The 20,333-nt window shown below is 43.8% G+C and overlaps 1 protein-coding gene across 1 annotated transcript in view; it reads left to right on the top strand.

The window, feature by feature from the left end:
- The window catches only part of LOC140468104 (uncharacterized), a 66,574-nt gene that overhangs the window by 11,163 nt on the left and 35,078 nt on the right, over positions 1–20,333 (top strand). The window contains exon 3 of the mRNA XM_072564283.1: positions 4,046–4,204. Coding sequence (XP_072420384.1) covers positions 4,046–4,204 — 159 coding nt within the window. The remainder of the gene's footprint in view (positions 1–4,045; positions 4,205–20,333) is intronic.

The following is a 20,333-nucleotide window of genomic DNA, read 5'->3' as shown; positions in this document are numbered from 1 at the left end:
TATATATTCAATAATGGCCACTAGACAGCAGGAAGACTTTTAAACTCAATTTGAGAAATGCTTAAGGTTGAATTATGACATAAAAACTTCTACCTGGTTGCAAATTGGAGGTCTACAGTACAAAATGTGGACCATTATTCAATGTTCCATTCTATAAACAAACTTTCGGAGTGACATTTGGTGAAGTGTAAGGTGGGTCATTTTGCTGAATGGAATAAAGACATTCCTGATCCCTTGTCAGGGAAGTCCCAGTGGTGCAGTGGGTAGTGCCCCCATCACTGAGCAAGTAGCTCTGGGTTAGAAGCCTCCAAGCAGAGGAACCAATGAAAACGGCAGCACCAATGATGGGATTTGTGTCACTGATTCTAAAAGGAATTCCCTCTTTCATGTTATAAACATAAACCTCTCTAGCCAATTGAGAAAAGTTTATTGTTTGCAAACAGTGATACTGTTTTAAAATGTGTGTGTTCTTTCTCCAGTAGCTTCTTTCCAATGCCAGGGAATAGGCAGACCATTCAGCTCCTCAAGCTCATTCCTTCAATGAATGAGATTTGATCTTTTAGCTCAACCCCAGTTTCCCAAGGAGTTGCACACTGCAAGTACTAAGACATGGGTGCAGTGTTGGGACAGCATGAGGAGAGAGTTTCTTTTTTTTATATTCATTCACAGGTTGAGGGTATCGTTGGCAGGGTCAGCATTTATTACCCATCTCTCTACTTGGACAGCATGGTAGTGAGAAGCCTTTATGAACCATTGCAGTGCACATGATTCACAGGATCTTGACCCAGCAACGCTGAAGGAGCAGAGATGTATTTCCTAGTCAGGATGCTGAGGGCCTTATAGCGTGTGGCTGGATGGGCCGCTCAAAATGATGAATTTATGACGGATTTATGAAACATGGAAAATAACTGAGGCATGCTGGGAAATTGAGACAATCCTTGACCAAAGTGACTATGGTAATAAACATGCTGGAGAATCCAGAGAGACGGCAGCTACAGACAGACAGTATGTAATTGACCGAGCAGCTGCAAACAATACAATATATACTCAAATCTTTAAATTAGAATCAACCTGAATGTCATTCCCAGGACAATCGGAATCTTGAGTTGTTTATCAGACACAGGGGCACTTTGCAGCCTTATTTGAAGAGGGCTACCTGACCTATATGCACTTAACACCTCCAGAAATGAATGCATAAGGACCACCTTACCATCTACATGTCAGTGCCTGGTTGGGTCCAATCAATCAGGATGATCAAGCCCTGATCGATCTATTGGAGGACATTAAAGACCCTTCCAAAATAACTGGAACAACTGCTAAGTATAAGAATCGCCGAAACACCACCCTCAGGAGCAGTAAGTTGAGACCAACCACTGTGAAGAGAAGATACCCCTGGGACCAGCGGGAAAAGAAGACGAGATCATCATTGCCACGTGAATCAAGGCCAAGATGTAGTGTAATGGTAGATGTAGTGTAATGGTATATGATAATCCAGAGTTAAGTTAAATTACAAGGTAGGTGATTAGGTTTATCGGGTAAATTGTCACTTTATAGTGTATTTTGTTGTTAGTACTAACTGTGTTCAATAAATAAATAGCATCATTTATTATCATTAAAAATCAACTCACAGTGTCTTTGCTAGATATAAGAGTTAAACACACTGTGTTGCAGCTGCAACAAGGGCAACTTAAAGGTGGTGCTGTTCTCATTTGTCTGCTGCCTTTGTCCTTCTAGATGGAAGTGGTTGTGGGTTTGGAGGGTGTTGTCTAAGGAGGCTGAGTGCGTTGCTGCAGTGCTTTTTCTGGCACAATGCAACTGTGGAGAATAGAGTGAAAGTTGAAGGAGGTAGAGCAGTTATCAATCAAGTGGTATTGAACGACTTGAACTGCACTGATCTAGGCAAGTGGAGGGTATTCCACTAAATCCCTTCCTTGTGTCTGATGGTGGACAGGTTTTGGAGACACAGAAGGTGAGTTACTTATCACAGAATTCCCAGCTTGTGACCTCCTCTTGTATCCATGGTATTTTTGTGGTTAATCCAGTTCCATTTATGGTTAATGGTAACTCCCAAGATGCTGATGGTAGCATGCAGCGATTATGATGATGCCATTGAATGTCAAGGGAAGCGGGTTAGATTCAGTCTTGTTGGAGATGGTCATTTCCTGGCATTTGTGTGATGCGAAGGTTAGTTACCACTTAAGAGCCCAAGCCTCATGAGCAGCTTCAATACCTGAGGAGTCGAGAATGACGCTGAATATTGTGCCATCATCAGCAAACCTCAGCATGAGCTTATGATGGAGGGAAGGTCATTGATGAAGCAGCTGAGGGTGGCTGGCTTGGAGGAACACCTACTGAGATGTCCCGGAGCTGAGATGACTAACTTCCAACAACCGCAACCATTTTCCCATGTGCCAGCAGAGAGTTAAGGAGAAAATGAGGACTGCAGACGCTGGAGATCACAGCCGAGAGTGTAGTACTGGATAAGCACAGCAGGTAAAGCAGCATCTGAAGAGCAGAAAAATGAGGGGCTTATGCCTGAAACATCGATTCCCCTGCTTCTCTGATGCTGCCTGACCTTTGTGCTTTTCCAGCAGAGAGTATATCCCAATTGATAGGGCCGTGATTGGATTGGTTGGAGTTTTCCTGCTTTTTGTAGACAAGATATATCTGACAACTTTCCACAATGTCAGGTAGATACCAGTGTTATACCTGTGCTGAAACAGCTTGGCTAGGCGCACATTATGATTTGGAACACATGTCTTTGTTACTGTTGGCTGAATGTTGTCAGGGCCCATAGCATTTCAAGTATACACTGTCTTCAACATTTTGATATTATGTGAATCGAATGGGCTAAAGATTAAAGTGATGCTGAGGACGTCCAGAGAAAGGTGAGATGGATCTTCCGGGTAAAGATTGTTACAAATGATACACTGTTACCTTTTGCAGTGATGTTCTGAGAGACCCCACCCAGAGAGCATTCTGTGCCTTTGTCACCCTCAGTGCTTCCTCTAAGTGGTGTTTAAGATGGAGGTTTACTGATTCAACAGACAGAGGTGGGGGGAGGGGAGATGGTACTAAGCAGAAGTCTCCCTTGTTTATTTGATCTTCATCTGGTGCCTTCATCTTGTCTGGAGTCAATGTTGAGGGCTCCCAGGACAATTCCATCCTGACTGTGTTCCACTGTCCTGCCAACACTGCTGGGCCTTTCCTGCCAATGGGACAGGACATACCCAGATATGGTGATGGTGGTGCTCTCTGGGACATGGTCTGAAAGCTACAATTCCTTGAGTATGACTTCAACTCTGCAGTGGAGAAAGTGAGGACTGCAGATGCTGGAGATCAGAGCTGAAAATGTGTTGCTGGAAAAGCGCAGCAGGTCAGGCAGCATCCAAGGAGCAGGAGAATCTTCAGGGCTCATGCCCGAAACATCGATTCTCCTGCTCCTTGGATGCTGCCTGGCCTGCTGCGCTTTTCCAGCAACACATTTTCAGCTTCAACTCTACAGAGGCTGAGTAGCTTCATAAGTGGCTTCAGAGGACAGTGAGGAGTCAATCACTTTGGAGTCACACAAAGGCCATACTAAGTAAGCACCAAATTTCCTTCCCTGAAGTACAGGGCTTCCCAAACTGAGTCAAACCTCTGGGTCTGCCTGAGTACCTAACTGTGCTGTACCATCACTGTCATCATCAGTCTGAAATGGTTTAAAACTAAGACTCACCATCACTTCCTTGAGAGCATTTGGCACTGGCCAATGAATGTCAGCAATGGTCATACCACAAGATGAATGTTAAAGGTCTGTAATATTCAGAACGTACAACATCAATTCAACATGTTCCTCGGTCCCTGTAACATTCCCAGCTGAGATACAGTTCAGAGGGAGGACTTAAAATGATCTCATTATGTCTATACCTTACAGCAATATCGGTTCAGAAATGCTAATTTCCTCTTGAACACCAACAGAGAGAAAATTCCATTGGTTTTCATGAGACCATTCAATTCCCAAAATGTAAAATTAATCTATTAACCCTGTTCATCATATTTCCAGATGACAATGAGTGCGGTGAAACCAAAGTTGTATCATGGGCCCTGTGTGGTACCAACACAGACTGTCACAATACCTTCGGGAGTTTCTACTGTACCTGTAAGAAAGGATACGCCAGCAAATCAGGAGAAACTAATTTTACCACCATGACACACTGCCGAGGTAAAGAAACTAGTTACACTGCAGGCCTGTTTTGATAAAAGTTGGAAGTGTGTAAGGGCTCTAACTGTATTTCCAGCACTTTTATTGTGAAGCTGCTCTATTGGACTTAGATGTAAATGTTGACAATCCTCCTCCACGACTCTATTTATACAAATAAACAAACATACAGAACAGGAGCAGACGTAGGCCATTCAGGCCCTCAAGCCTGCTCTGCCGTGTAATAAGATTATGGCGGTTCTGTTTCTGTTCCGAGTTTCTCATTCCCACCTACCCCAATAAGCTTTGACCCCTCGGCCAAACAAGAATCTCTCCACCTCCACCTTAAAAATATTCAACACACCTGCCCCCACCACCTTCTGAGGCAGAGAGTTCTGAACTTACACGATCCTCTGAGAGAAAACATATCTCCTTATCTCTGTCCTCAAAAGGGGAATCTTGAATTTTAAAACAGTGTCACTTGGTTCTGGATTCACACACAAGAGGAAACATGTTTTCCACGTTGACCTGGTTAAGATTATTCAAGATCTTCAACACTTTCATCAAGTCACCCCTCATTCTTCTAAATTCCAGCGGAAACAAGCTCAGTCTGTCCAACCGATTCTCATAAGACAATACATTCATTCCAGGTATCAATCTGGTAAACCTCCTCTGAACCACCTCCAGTACATTTACATCCTTCCTTAAATAAGGTGAACAAAACTGCCCACTGTATCAAGATGTGGTCTCAGCATTGCCCTGCACAAAGGATATATAACATCCTGACTTTTATTTTCAATTCCTCTCAGATTGAAGGATGACATTCCATGAGCTTTGTTAATGAAATGCTACAACTATCCCTTCCTAATGTTTTGTGACTCGTGTCCCGGAACACCGAAATCCCTCTGCACCTTAGAATTTCAGTCATTCTCCATTTAAGTAACATTCTACTTTTCATTCTCTCTCCCAAAGTGAAGAAATCACACATTGTACACCACCTGAGAGATTATTCTCCACTCACTCACCCTATCTACATCTGCCTGGAGCCTTTGTCTGTCTCCTTTACAACATACCTTGCTACCCATCTTGGTGTCATCTGCCAGTTTAGCTCAAACATTTGTTGATCGCTGCAATTCATTGCTGCACTTCATTTCACAATTTATTTCATGTAATTGTGGTTCGCCATGCTGGGATGTCAACTCATACCTCCAGAACATTCACTCAGAATATGGGACTATGAGATCAATGACATAACCATTGTATCACATTACCCTCACAATTCACTCTCACTGGGAATGCTGGCTAGTTAACTTTCCTGTTTTGACCGACCGGCCTTTATATCAATACTCCATCTTACCCTGGATCACTTGAAGGTCACCAGAGTTAACTGGGTAAAACTATCTCTGGGTAAATCTACAGCAGAACAGTAGAGTCATTCCAAATCGAATTGGTAAGAGTACAGGCCCAACACGCTCCCTTTCGGCTGAAATGTAGGTTGGGCAGGATTCCAAGATATCCTCAGTATATCAAGGGGAAGGGACTAGACAGGGCAAGGTTACGGCCCATTAGGGACCAAGGAGGTGACCTGTGTGTGGAATCAGAGGACATTGGTAGGTGTGATCAGGTGTGAGATGATCAGGTGTGCACATGAGCTTAGTGTAGTTTGATGCATGTGGATTCTAGCAAGGCTCTTGACAAACTCTTACACAAGAGAGTGATAAGGAAAGCAAACGTACACAGGGTCTAGGGTAACTTGGTAAGTTGCATACATCAATCATTGGCTTTGTGGTAAGAGCCAGAGGGTGGTGGTCGAAGACTGTTTGTGTGACTGGAGGCTGGAGGCCAGTGTCCAGAGTCATACCACATGGATTGATGCTGGGTCCATTATTGTTTGTGGTATAAATGATATACAAGTCAACGTAGGGGGGTAAGTAAGTTTGCGAATGAAATGTTGGCTGGGTGAGGAAGAAGGTATTAAGTAACAGGAGGATTCATCAGATTGATTAGATGGGCAGATCAATCACAGATGTAACTTAACCCTGATAAGTGTGCACTTTATGGGGACATGGAGAAGGTGGGGGAGAAAGCAGATATTCCCTTTAGTTGAAGGATTGATAACAAGGGGATATAATTTAAAAGCAAAAAGCATGAGGTTTAGAGTATATCTGGGAATATACGTTTTTCACCCAATATGTGGTGAAAATGTCATTTGCATTCCCTGTGAGGGTGGTGAAGGCAGGAAATCTCACAGCCTTTAAAAAATACCTGGCAGAGCACTTGAAATGTCATAATTCAAGACTGTGTGTCAAGTGCTGGAAACTGGGACAAGTATAAATATGAAGTTATTTGCAATAATGCAGATTCAATGGGCCAAAGGACATTTTCTGGACTGTATAATTTTGACACTAGAATGAAATAGTTTGCTGTGCTACAAGACTGTAGCTTAACATTTTCTGAGGAAGACTGACCGCGAATGAAGGATTTCCTTTTTGACAGAAACCACACCAGCGATGGCACAGGGGGACAGAGGTCAAAAGATGGTTTAGACAGAAGCTTCCAGCAGATGATCAGTAAATGAGGGTGGTCAGGGTGGTTCTATTTGCCAGGTAATTTCTATTGCACCTGTAATGAAGGGTTTGTCTCGATCATTGAAAAATGCACCTCTACTGATAAACTATTCATGCAATGCTGAAAATGTGTTGCTGGAAAAGCGCAGCAGGTCAGGCAGCATCCAAGGAGCAGGAGGTTGACGTTTCGGGCATAAGCCCTTCTTCAGATACTGATCTCCAACATCTGCAGTCCTCACTTTCTCCTATTCATGCAGTGTCAAGGTAAAGACTATTCTGTTGCAAAACAACATTTAAAATATTCACTAGGCTTTCACTCTTTAGTACTGATACAGCTGTTCCTTGAACATTCTTGATTAGAGTGGTGCTGGAAAAGCACAGCAGTTCAGACAGAATCCAAGGAGCAGGAAAATCGACGTTTTGGGCAAATGGCCTTCATCAGGAATAGAGGCAGAGTGCCTGAAGAGTGGAGAGATAAATGAGAGGAGGGTGGGGTGGGGAGAAAGTAGCATAGAGTACAATAGGTGAGTGGGGGTGGGGATGAAGGTGATAGGTCAGGGAGGAGGGTGGACTGGATAGGTGTGAAGGAAGATAGGCAGGTAGGACAAGTCATGGGGACAGTGCTGAGCTGGAAGTTTGGAACTGGGGTGAGGTGGGGGGAGGGGAAATGAGGAAACTGGTGAAGTCCACATTGATGCCCTGGGGTTGAAGTGTTCCGAGGCGGAAGATGAGGCGTTCTTCCTCCAGGCATCGGGTGGTGAGGGAGCAGCTGTGAAGGAGGCCCAGGACCTCCATGTCCTCGGCTGAGTGGGAGGGGGAGTTGAAATGTTGGGCCACAGGGCGGTGTGGTTGATTGGAGCAGGTGTCCCAGAGATGTCCTCTAAAGCGCTCTGCGAGGAGGCGTCCAGTCTCCCCAATGTAGAGGAGACCGCATCGGGAGCAACGGATACAATAAATGATATTGGTGGATATGCAGATAAAACTTTGATGGATGTGGAAGGCTCCTTTAGGGCCTTGGATGGAGATGAGGGAGGAGGTGTGGGCGCAGGTTTTGCAATTCCTGCAGTGGCAGGGGAAGGTGCCAGTGGGTTGTTGGGGATCGTGGACCTGACCAGATAGTCACTGAGGGAACGATGGTGCCAGGACAAAAGGGTGGGTTGTTGGGTGCGTGGGCCTGACCAGGTAATCACGGAGGGAATGATCTTTGTGGAAGGCGGAAAGGAGTGGAACCATTCCCTCCGTGACTATCTGGTCAGGTCCACGCCCCCCAACAACCCACCCTCCCATCCTGGCACCTTCCCCTGCCACCGCAGGAATTGCAAAACCTGCGCCCACACCTCCTCCCTCACTTCCATCCAAGGCCCTAAAGGAGCCTTCCACATCCATCAAAGTTTTACCTGCATATCCAACAATATCATTTATTGTATCCGTTGCTCCCGATGTGGGGATGCTAGTCGCCTCCTAGCAGAGTGCTTTAGGGGACATCTCTGGGACACCTGCTCCAATCAACCACACCGCCCCATGGCTCAACATTTCAACTCCCCCTCCCACTCTGCCGAGGACATGGAGGTCCTGAGCCTCCTTCACCGCCGCTCCCTCACCACCCGACGCCTGGAGGAAGAACGCCTCATCTTCCACCTCGGAACACTCCAACCCCAGGGCATCAATGTGGACTTCAACAGCTTCCTCATTTCCCTTACCCCCACCTCACCCCAACTCCAAACTTCCAGCTCAGCACTATCCCCATGACCTGTCCTACCTGCCTATCTTCCTTTCCACCTATCCACTCCACCCTCCTCTCTGACCTATCACCTTCATCCCCACCCCTAGCCACCCATTGTACTCTTTGCTACCTTCCCCCACCCTCCCCTCTGACCTATCACCTTCATCCCCACCCCCACTCACCTATTGTACTCTATGCTACTTTCTCCCCACCCCAACTCTCCTGTCATTTCTCTCTCCACCATTCAGGCACTCTGCCTCTATTCCTGATGAAGACCTTTTGCCCGAAACGTCGATTTTCCTGCTCCTTGGATGCTGTCTGAACTGCTGTGCTTTTCCAGCATCACTCTAATCCAGAATCTGGTTTCCAGCATCTGCAGTCATTGCTTTTACCTGTTCCTTGCAACAACCTTACATTGGAATGAATTCCAGAATAGTTGAGCTGTGGTTCTGTCTTCTTTGTTTTGTATTCACACTTCCTGATTGTCTTCACCTTCTATAACATTCTCATCTTTGAGACTACTTTTTCTATATCAAAACATGTGGCAAACTCATACCTTCAGAGCATTAATTCAACACTGAATTATTAACTTGGTAACATAAAACACTATGACATGGTATGAATGTAATATTGAAAAATAATTATTTAAGCCAGCGTTAATTTGACATTTCACAGGTAGTTAGCACACTATTTTCATCTGATTAATCCTTAACTTGACATTGGATGTTTTCATTGAGCTGTTATAATGTGACAGAATCATTGGTTTAGCGCATTAGTATCTCATCCCAACACGACACTACACAGGGCGGTGTGCAATATTTGCACATAATAGTTAGTTGTAACAAATGTTAGTTGCATTCTTCAAATCCACAGCAAGTCGTTTTTTTCTGCTCTGGGAGATAACAAGATTTCTGCATCAGGTAAAACAATCTCTTGAGAGAAAATTACACCATCCATGACACAGGGAGACAGAGATTAAACAAGGGTTTAGACAGAAGCTTGTAGCAGATGATCAGTCCATGAAGATGGCCAGGGAGATTCATGGTTATTTTCTATTTCAGATATTGACGAGTGTGAGACAGACCCGTGTGGTCCAAATGCAACATGCACCAACAAATTTGGCCATTTTGTGTGCATCTGTAATGAAGGATTTGTCTCAACCACTGGAGAACATACGTTTACTGATAAAACTGTCACACAGTGCCAAGGTAAAGACTATTCTGCTTGTGAAGCAATGCCTGAAACATTCGCCAGACTTTCATTTTTAAATACTGATAGATCTGTTCTTTACAACAGCTGGATCTCACCCTATAATGAGTGGGCTGTGGCTCCTTCTCCTTTGTTTTGTAACTATACTTCCTGACTTGCTACAACTTCTGTAAGATTCTCATTTATGGGACTCCCTTTTCTATTTAGCAACATGAAGGAAACTCATATCTTCAGAGGATTAATTCAAGACTCTGATAATAAACTTGGTAACATAACCATTGTGACATGGTATCTCCAGTCAGTGAATGGTCATGACGGGAAGTCAAATGGACATAATACTCAAAAATAATGACTTCATCCAGCATTAATTTGACATCTCATGGGTGGTTAGCATACTATTTTGATCTGATTAATCCTTTGTTTGACATTGGTTGAATTCATTGAGCTGCTATGATGTTACAGAGTCACTGGTTTGGAGTTTTAGTATCTCAACCCAGCACAACACATGCTGCTCATGGTGTAGACCGGTGTTCAACTTCTGAGTTTTCATTCTCTTAAAATTGAGCTACTGCTGTGATCTGTTTTACCAGTTAGGAAAACTTTCAGAGAAATGCATATGATATCATCACTGCATTACAGCATTTTATCTGATGGTATAAAGATCTCAAGCACCTCTTACCATAGGTCATTTGATGTATGACACTCTATTAGAACCATTCTTCCCTGCAATAAGGGAGCAGCATAAATTTGGCCCAGACAGTCCTGTGTCTGAGGAATGTAATGTTTCCACACAACAGTTAGTTGTAATAAATGTGTGATGGATTCTTCAACACCACAACATCAGTGTCAATTTTTTTTTTGGTATGGGAGATAACAAGATTTCTGTATCAGGAAAAACAATCTCTTAGAGGGAAACTCACACCATCCATGACACAGGGAGACAGAGATCAAGCAAAGGTTTAGACAGAAGCTTACAGCAGGTGATCAGTACATGGAGCTGGTCAGCGACATTCATGGTTATTTTGTATTCCAGATATTGACGAGTGTGAGACAGACCCGTGTGGTTCAAATACAACATGCACCAACACATTTGGCCATTTTGTGTGCATCTGTAACGAAGGATTTGTCTCAACTACTGGAGAACATACCTTTACTGATAAAGCTGTCACGCAGTGCCAAGGTAAAGACTACTCTGCTTGTGAAGCAACATCTGAGCGTTCGCCAGACTTTCCCTTTTTAATACTGATCGATCTGTCTTTACAACAGCTGGATCTCACACACCGGAATAAGTGGGCTGTGGCTCTTTCTTCTTTTTTTTGTACTAATACATCCTGACTTGCTACAACTTCTGTAAGATTCTCATTTATGAGACTCCCTTTTCTGTTTAGCAACATGAAGGAAACTCACATCTTCAGAGCATTAATTCAAGACTCTGGATTATAAACTTGGTAGCATAACCATTGTGACATGGTATCTCCAGTCAGTGAATGGTCATGAAGGGAGTCAAATGGACATAATACTCAAAAATAATGACTGAATCCAGCATTAATTTGACATTTCACGTGCAGCTAACATACTATTTGATCCGATTAATCTATGGCTTGACATTGGTTGAATTCATTGAGCTGCTATGATGTTACAGAGTCACTGGTTTGGAGTTTTAGAACACTTGCTGCTCATGGTGTAGACCGGTGTTCAAATTCTGAGTTTTTGTTCTCTCCAAATTGAGCTACTGCTGTGATGTGTTTAACCAGTCAAGAGAACATTCAGAGAAATGCTTATGACATCATCACTGCATCATAGCATTTTACCTGATGGTATGAAGATCTCAAAATGCCACTTACCATTGGTCATATGATGCATGACACTCTATTACAACCATTCTTCCCTGCAATACGGAAACAGCATAATTTTGGCCCAGACAGTCCTGTGTCTGAGGAATGTAATGTTTCCACACAACAGTTAGTTGTAATAAATGTGTGATGGGTTCTTCAATACCACAACATCAGTACCAATTTTATTTTTGGTATGAGAGATAATAAGATTTCTGCATCAGGTAAATTTGAATACAGAACTGGTTCATAGGTAGAAGCCACAAGGATCAGTGCTGGGTCCACTTCTTTTTGTCATTTATATAAATTATTTGGATGCGAGCATAAGAGGCATAATTAGTAAGTTTGCAGATGACACCAAAATTGGAGGGGTAGTGGACAGCGAAATAGGTTACCTCAGATTACAACAGGATCTTGTTCAGATGAGCCAATGGGCTGAGAAGTGGCAAATGAAGTTTAATGCAGATAAATGCAAGGTGCTGTATTTTGGGAAAGAGAATCTTAGCAGGACTTATATACTCTTAATCGTAAAGTTCCTGGAAGGTGTTGCTGAACAAAGAAACCTTGGAGTGCAGGTTCAAAGCTCCTTGAAAGTGGAGTCGCAGGTAGTGAAGAAGGCGTTTGGTATGCTTTCTTTTATTGGTCAGAGTATTGAGTACAGGAGTTGGTAGGTCATGTTGTGGCTGTACAGGGCATTGGTGAGGCCACAGTTGGAATACTGCGTGCAATTCTGGTCTCCTTTCTATCAGAAAGATGTTGAGAAACGCGAAAGGGTTCAGAAAAGATTTACAAGGATGTTGCCGGGGTGGAAGATTTAAGCTATAGGGAGAGGGTGAACAGGCTGGGACTGTTTTCTGTTGAGCATTGGAAGCGGAGGGATGACCTTATAGAGGTTTACAAAGTCATGAGGGGTATGGATAGGGTAAATAGACAAAGTCTTTTCCCTGAGGTCGGGAGGTCCAGAACTAGAGGGCATGGGTTTAGGGTGAGAGGGGGAAGATATAAAAGAGACCTAAGGGGCAACGTTTTCATGCAGAGGGTGGTATGTGTATGGAATGAGGTGCCAGAGGAAGTGGTGGAGGGTTGTGCAATTGCAACATGTAAAAGGCATTTGGATGTGTATATTAATAGAAAGGGTTTGAGGGGAATATGGGCCAGCTACTGGCAGGTGGGACTAGATTGGATTGGAATATCTGGTCAGCATGGACAGGTTGGACCGAAGGGTCTCTTTCCATGCTGTACATCTCCATGACTCTGACTCTATGAGGTAAAACGATCTCTTGGAGGGAAAGTCACACTATCCATGAAACAGGGAGACAGAGATCAAGCAAAAGTTTAGACGGAAGCTTCCAGCAGATGATCAGTACATAAAGGTGGCCAGGGAGATTCATGGTTATTTTGTATTCCAGATATTGACGAGTGTAAGACAGATCCATGTGGTTCAAATGCAATATCCACCAATATGATTGGAGATTTTGAATGCACCGGTAATGAAAGATTTGTCTCAACCACTGGAGAACATACCTTTACTAATGAAATAGGCATGCAGTGCCAAGATGAAGCAATGTCTGCCAACGAAGCAACATCTAAAACATTCACCAGGCTTTCACTCTTTAATACTGATACATCTGTTCTTTACAACAGTCTGTCTCTCACACTGTAATGAATCCCTGAAAAATTCAGCAGTGTCTCTTTCCTCTTTGTTTTGTATCTGTACTTCTTGTCTTCACCTTCTGTAAGATTCTATTTATGAGACTCCCTTTTCTATGTCATAAGATGTGGGAAACTCTTCAAAGCAGTAATTCAAGACTCTAGATTAGAAACTTGATCACACAACTACTGTGACATCATATCTCCAGTGAGTGAATGGTCATGAAGAGGAATGAAAGAAGGTTGTGCTGAAAAAAGTTACTTTATCCAGCATTAAACTGACATTTCACAGGTAGCTGGAATTCTACTCTGATTTGATTAAACCTTGGCTTGACATGGGATGAGTTCATTGAGATGCTATAGTGGTGCCAATCACTAGTATAGCTGATTAGTTTCTCATCCCAGCACAACACTTGTTACACATGGTGCAGACTGGTGTTCAACTTCTGGGTATGGTGCTGGGGGTAGGATGCCTTTTCGATGAGATGTTGGGGGTACTGGGGTGGGGTGTCAGGTGGGTGAGCTGGTAGGGTGACAGGGGCAAGTAAAACAAAGAGTGAGGTCAGTAGCACAATATACACTGGGGCTCCAGGCTGCCAGAAAACTGAATAAAATGCTTACGGTAGTTTGGATTAAAAAACTGGTATGACTGATGGAATAGTGGGTCTTGATTATCAGTACATTCCTCACATCACGGTCGTAAATTGTCACATGACTCACTCCACGGCTGACTGACAGGGGTGTTTTTACATATTCCACAGCAGAAGCGGATTCTTGTGGTGCTGTGGTAGTGTCTCCCGGGTCTTAGTATACAGAACCTCATCACCTCAGGAGATCTCCCACCCACAGCTTCCAACCTCGTAGTCCGGGAACCCCGCACTGCCCGGTTCTACCTCCTTCCCAAGATCCACAAGCCTGACCACCCCGGCTGACCCATTGTCTCAGCATGCTCCTGCCCCACTGAACTCATCTCCACCAACTCTATACTGTCCAATCCCCTCTAGTCCAGGAACTCCCCACATACGTTCGAGACAACACTCACGCCCTCCACTTCCTCCAAGACTTCCATTTCCCCGGCCCCCAATGCCTCATCTTCACCATGGACATCCAATCCCTCTACACCTCCATCCGCCATGACCATGGCCTCCAAGCCCTGCGTTTCTTCCTCTCCCGATGTCCCCAACAAGTACCCTTCCACTGACTCTCTTATTCGTTTTGCTGAACTGGTCCTCACCCTTAACAATTTTTCCTTCGAATCCTCCCACTTCCTCCAGACCAGTGTCTCTTTGTCGGCTACATAGAATAGTCCATCTTCTGTAGTTACACTGGCACCACTCCCCACCTCTTCCTCCGCTATGTTGATGACTGCATCAGCGCCACCTCATGCTCTCACAAGGAGGTTGAGTAGTTCATCAACTTCACCAACACATTCCACCCTGACCTTAAATTCACCTTGACCATCTCTGACACTTCCCTCCCCTTCCTGGACCTCTCCATCTCCATTAGTGATGATCCACTTAACACTGACATTTTTTACAAACCCACCGACTCCCACAGCTACCTGGATTACACCTCTTCCCACCCTACCTCCTGCAAAAATGCCATCCCGTATTCCCAATTCCTTTGTCTTTGCCGTATCTGCTCCCAGGAGGACCAGTTCCACCACAGAACACACCAGATGGCCTCCTTCTTTAGAGACCGCAATTTCCCTTCCCACATGGTTAAAGATGCCCTCCAATACACCTCGTCCACATCCCGCACCTCCGCCCTCAGACCCCACCCCTCCAACCGCAACAAGGACAGAACACCCCCGGTCCTCACCTTCCACCCTACCACCCTTTGCATAAACCACATCATCCGCCGACATTTCCACCACCTCCAAACGGACCCCACCAACAGGGATATATTTCCCTCCCCAACCCTTTCCGCTTTTCGCAAAGACAGTTCCCTCCATGACTACCTGGTCAGGTCCACACACCCTAACAACCCACCCTCCCGTCCTGGCACCTTGCCCTGCCACTGCAGTATTACAAAACCTGCGCCCAAACCTCCTCCCTCACCTCTATCCAAGGCCCCAAAGGAGCTTTTCACATCCATCAAAGTTTCATCTGCACATCCACCAATGTCATTTATTGTATCCGTTGCTCCCAATGCGGTCTCCTCTACATTGGGGAGACTGGATGCCTCCTAGCAGAGCGCTTTAGGGAACATCTCTGGGACACCTGCACCAATCAACTCCACCAGCCTATGGCCCAACATTTCAACTCCCCCTCCCACTCTGCCGAGGACATGGAGGTCCTGAGCCTCCTTCACCGCCGCTCCCTCACCACCCGACGCCTGGAGGAAGAACGCCTCATCTTCCACCTCGGAACACTTCAACCCCAGGGCATCAATGTGGACTTCAACAGCTTCCTCATTTCCCTTACCCCCACCTCACCCCAACTCCAAACTTCCAGCTCAGCACTATCCCCATGACCTGTCCTACCTGCCTATCTTCCTTTCCACCTATCCACTCCACCCTCCTCTCTGACCTATCACCTTCATTCCCGCCCCTAGCCACCCATTGTACTCTTTGCTACCTTCCCCCACCCTCCCCTCTGACCTATCACCTTCATCCCCACCCCCACTCACCTATTGTACTCTATGCTACTTTCTCCCCACCCCAACTCTCCTGTCATTTCTCTCTCCACCCTTCAGGTACTCTGCCTCTATTCCTGATGAAGACCTTTTGCCCGAAACGTCGATTTTCCTGCTCCTTGGATGCTGTCTGAACTGCTGTGCTTTTCCAGCATCGCTCTAATCCAGAATCTGGTTTCCAGCATCTGCAGTCATTGCTTTTACCTGTTCCTTGCAACAACCTTACATTGGAATGAATTCCAGAATAGTTGAGCTGTGGTTCTGTCTTCTTTGTTTTGTATTCACACTTCCTGATTGTCTTCACCTTCTATAACATTCTCATCTTTGAGACTACTTTTTCTATATCAAAACATGTGGCAAACTCATACCTTCAGAGCATTAATTCAACACTGAATTATTAACTTGGTAACATAAAACACTATGACATGGTATGAATGTAATATTGAAAAATAATTATTTAAGCCAGCATTAATTTGACATTTCACAGGTAGTTAGCACACTATTTTCATCTGATTAATCCTTAACTTGACATTGGATGTTTTCATTGAGCTGTTATAATGTGACAGAATCATTGGTTTAGCGCATTAGTATCTCATCCCAACACGACACTACACAGGGCGGTGTGCAATATTTGCACATAATAGTTAGTTGTAACAAATGTTAGTTGCATTCTTCAAATCCACAGCAAGTCGTTTTTTTCTGCTCTGGGAGATAACAAGATTTCTGCATCAGGTAAAACAATCTCTTGAGAGAAAATTACACCATCCATGACACAGGGAGACAGAGATTAAACAAGGGTTTAGACAGAAGCTTGTAGCAGATGATCAGTACATGAAGATGGCCAGGGAGATTCATGGTTATTTTCTATTCCAGATATTGACGAGTGTGAGACAGACCCATGTGGTTCAAATGCAACATGCACCAACAAATTTGGCCATTTTGTGTGCATCTGTAATGAAGGATTTGTCTCAACTACTGGAGAACATACGTTTACTGATAAAACTGTCACACAGTGCCAAGGTAAAGACTATTCTGCTTGTGAAGCAATGCCTGAAACATTCGCCAGACTTTCATTTTTAAATACTGATAGATCTGTTCTTTACAACAGCTGGATCTCACCCCGTAATGAGTGGGCTGTGGCTCCTTCTCCTTTGTTTTGTAACTATACTTCCTGACTTGCTACAACTTCTGTAAGATTCTCATTTATGGGACTCCCTTTTCTATTTAGCAACATGAAGGAAACTCATATCTTCAGAGGATTAATTCAAGACTCTGATAATAAACTTGGTAACATAACCATTGTGACATGGTATCTCCAGTCAGTGAATGGTCATGACGGGAAGTCAAATGGACATAATACTCAAAAATAATGACTTCATCCAGCATTAATTTGACATCTCATGGGTGGTTAGCATACTATTTTGATCTGATTAATCCTTTGTTTGACATTGGTTGAATTCATTGAGCTGCTATGATGTTACAGAGTCACTGGTTTGGAGTTTTAGTATCTCAACCCAGCACAACACATGCTGCTCATGGTGTAGACCGGTGTTCAACTTCTGAGTTTTCATTCTCTTAAAATTGAGCTACTGCTGTGATCTGTTTTACCAGTTAGGAAAACCTTCAGAGAAATGCATATGATATCATCACTGCATTACAGCATTTTATCTGATGGTATAAAGATCTCAAGCACCTCTTACCATAGGTCATTTGATGTATGACACTCTATTAGAACCATTCTTCCCTGCAATAAGGGAGCAGCATAAATTTGGCCCAGACAGTCCTGTGTCTGAGGAATGTAATGTTTCCACACAACAGTTAGTTGTAATAAATGTGTGATGGATTCTTCAACACCACAACATCAGTGTCAATTTTTTTTTTGGTATGGGAGATAACAAGATTTCTGTATCAGGAAAAACAATCTCTTAGAGGGAAACTCACACCATCCATGACACAGGGAGACAGAGATCAAGCAAAGGTTTAGACAGAAGCTTACAGCAGGTGATCAGTACATGGAGCTGGTCAGCGACATTCATGGTTATTTTGTATTCCAGATATTGACGAGTGTGAGACAGACCCGTGTGGTTCAAATACAACATGCACCAACACATTTGGCCATTTTGTGTGCATCTGTAACGAAGGATTTGTCTCAACTACTGGAGAACATACCTTTACTGATAAAGCTGTCACGCAGTGCCAAGGTAAAGACTACTCTGCTTGTGAAGCAACATCTGAGCTTTCGCCAGACTTTCCCTTTTTAATACTGATCGATCTGTCTTTACAACAGCTGGATCTCACACACCGGAATAAGTGGGCTGTGGCTCTTTCTTCTTTTTTTTGTACTAATACATCCTGACTTGCTACAACTTCTGTAAGATTCTCATTTATGAGACTCCCTTTTCTGTTTAGCAACATGAAGGAAACTCACATCTTCAGAGCATTAATTCAAGACTCTGGATTATAAACTTGGTAGCATAACCATTGTGACATGGTATCTCCAGTCAGTGAATGGTCATGAAGGGAGTCAAATGGACATAATACTCAAAAATAATGACTGAATCCAGCATTAATTTGACATTTCACGTGCAGCTAACATACTATTTGATCCGATTAATCTATGGCTTGACATTGGTTGAATTCATTGAGCTGCTATGATGTTACAGAGTCACTGGTTTGGAGTTTTAGAACACTTGCTGCTCATGGTGTAGACCGGTGTTCAAATTCTGAGTTTTTGTTCTCTCCAAATTGAGCTACTGCTGTGATGTGTTTAACCAGTCAAGAGAACATTCAGAGAAATGCTTATGACATCATCACTGCATCATAGCATTTTACCTGATGGTATGAAGATCTCAAAATGCCACTTACCATTGGTCATATGATGCATGACATTCTTCCCTGCAATAAGGAAACAGCATAGTTTTGGCCCAGACAATCCTGTGTCTGAGGAATGTAATGTTTCCACACAACAGTTAGTTGTAATAAATGTGTGATGGGTTCTTCAATACCACAACATCAGTACCAATTTTATTTTTGGTATGAGAGATAATAAGATTTCTGCATCAGGTAAATTTGAATACAGAACTGGTTCATAGGTAGAAGCCACAAGGATCAGTGCTGGGTCCACTTCTTTTTGTCATTTATATAAATTATTTGGATGCGAGCATAAGAGGCATAATTAGTAAGTTTGCAGATGACACCAAAATTGGAGGGGTAGTGGACAGCGAAATAGGTTACCTCAGATTACAACAGGATCTTGTTCAGATGAGCCAATGGGCTGAGAAGTGGCAAATGAAGTTTAATGCAGATAAATGCAAGGTGCTGTATTTTGGGAAAGAGAATCTTAGCAGGACTTATATACTCTTAATCGTAAAGTTCCTGGAAGGTGTTGCTGAACAAAGAAACCTTGGAGTGCAGGTTCAAAGCTCCTTGAAAGTGGAGTCGCAGGTAGTGAAGAAGGCGTTTGGTATGCTTTCTTTTATTGGTCAGAGTATTGAGTACAGGAGTTGGTAGGTCATGTTGTGGCTGTACAGGGCATTGGTGAGGCCACAGTTGGAATACTGCGTGCAATTCTGGTCTCCTTTCTATCAGAAAGATGTTGAGAAACGCGAAAGGGTTCAGAAAAGATTTACAAGGATGTTGCCGGGGTGGAAGATTTAAGCTATAGGGAGAGGGTGAACAGGCTGGGACTGTTTTCTGTTGAGCATTGGAAGCGGAGGGATGACCTTATAGAGGTTTACAAAGTCATGAGGGGTATGGATAGGGTAAATAGACAAAGTCTTTTCCCTGAGGTCGGGAGGTCCAGAACTAGAGGGCATGGGTTTAGGGTGAGAGGGGGAAGATATAAAAGAGACCTAAGGGGCAACGTTTTCATGCAGAGGGTGGTATGTGTATGGAATGAGGTGCCAGAGGAAGTGGTGGAGGGTTGTGCAATTGCAACATGTAAAAGGCATTTGGATGTGTATATTAATAGAAAGGGTTTGAGGGGAATATGGGCCAGCTACTGGCAGGTGGGACTAGATTGGATTGGAATATCTGGTCAGCATGGACAGGTTGGACCGAAGGGTCTCTTTCCATGCTGTACATCTCCATGACTCTGACTCTATGAGGTAAAACGATCTCTTGGAGGGAAAGTCACACTATCCATGAAACAGGGAGACAGAGATCAAGCAAAAGTTTAGACGGAAGCTTCCAGCAGATGATCAGTACATAAAGGTGGCCAGGGAGATTCATGGTTATTTTGTATTCCAGATATTGACGAGTGTAAGACAGATCCATGTGGTTCAAATGCAATATCCACCAATATGATTGGAGATTTTGAATGCACCGGTAATGAAAGATTTGTCTCAACCACTGGAGAACATACCTTTACTAATGAAATAGGCATGCAGTGCCAAGATGAAGCAATGTCTGCCAACGAAGCAACATCTAAAACATTCACCAGGCTTTCACTCTTTAATACTGATACATCTGTTCTTTACAACAGTCTGTCTCTCACACTGTAATGAATCCCTGAAAAATTCAGCAGTGTCTCTTTC

The sequence above is a fragment of the Chiloscyllium punctatum genome, chromosome 46 (assembly GCF_047496795.1).
Source record: "Chiloscyllium punctatum isolate Juve2018m chromosome 46, sChiPun1.3, whole genome shotgun sequence".
NCBI lineage: Eukaryota > Metazoa > Chordata > Chondrichthyes > Orectolobiformes > Hemiscylliidae > Chiloscyllium > Chiloscyllium punctatum.
The sequence above is the reverse complement of the archived record's forward strand: the minus strand, read 5'-3'. Positions and strand labels throughout refer to the sequence as shown.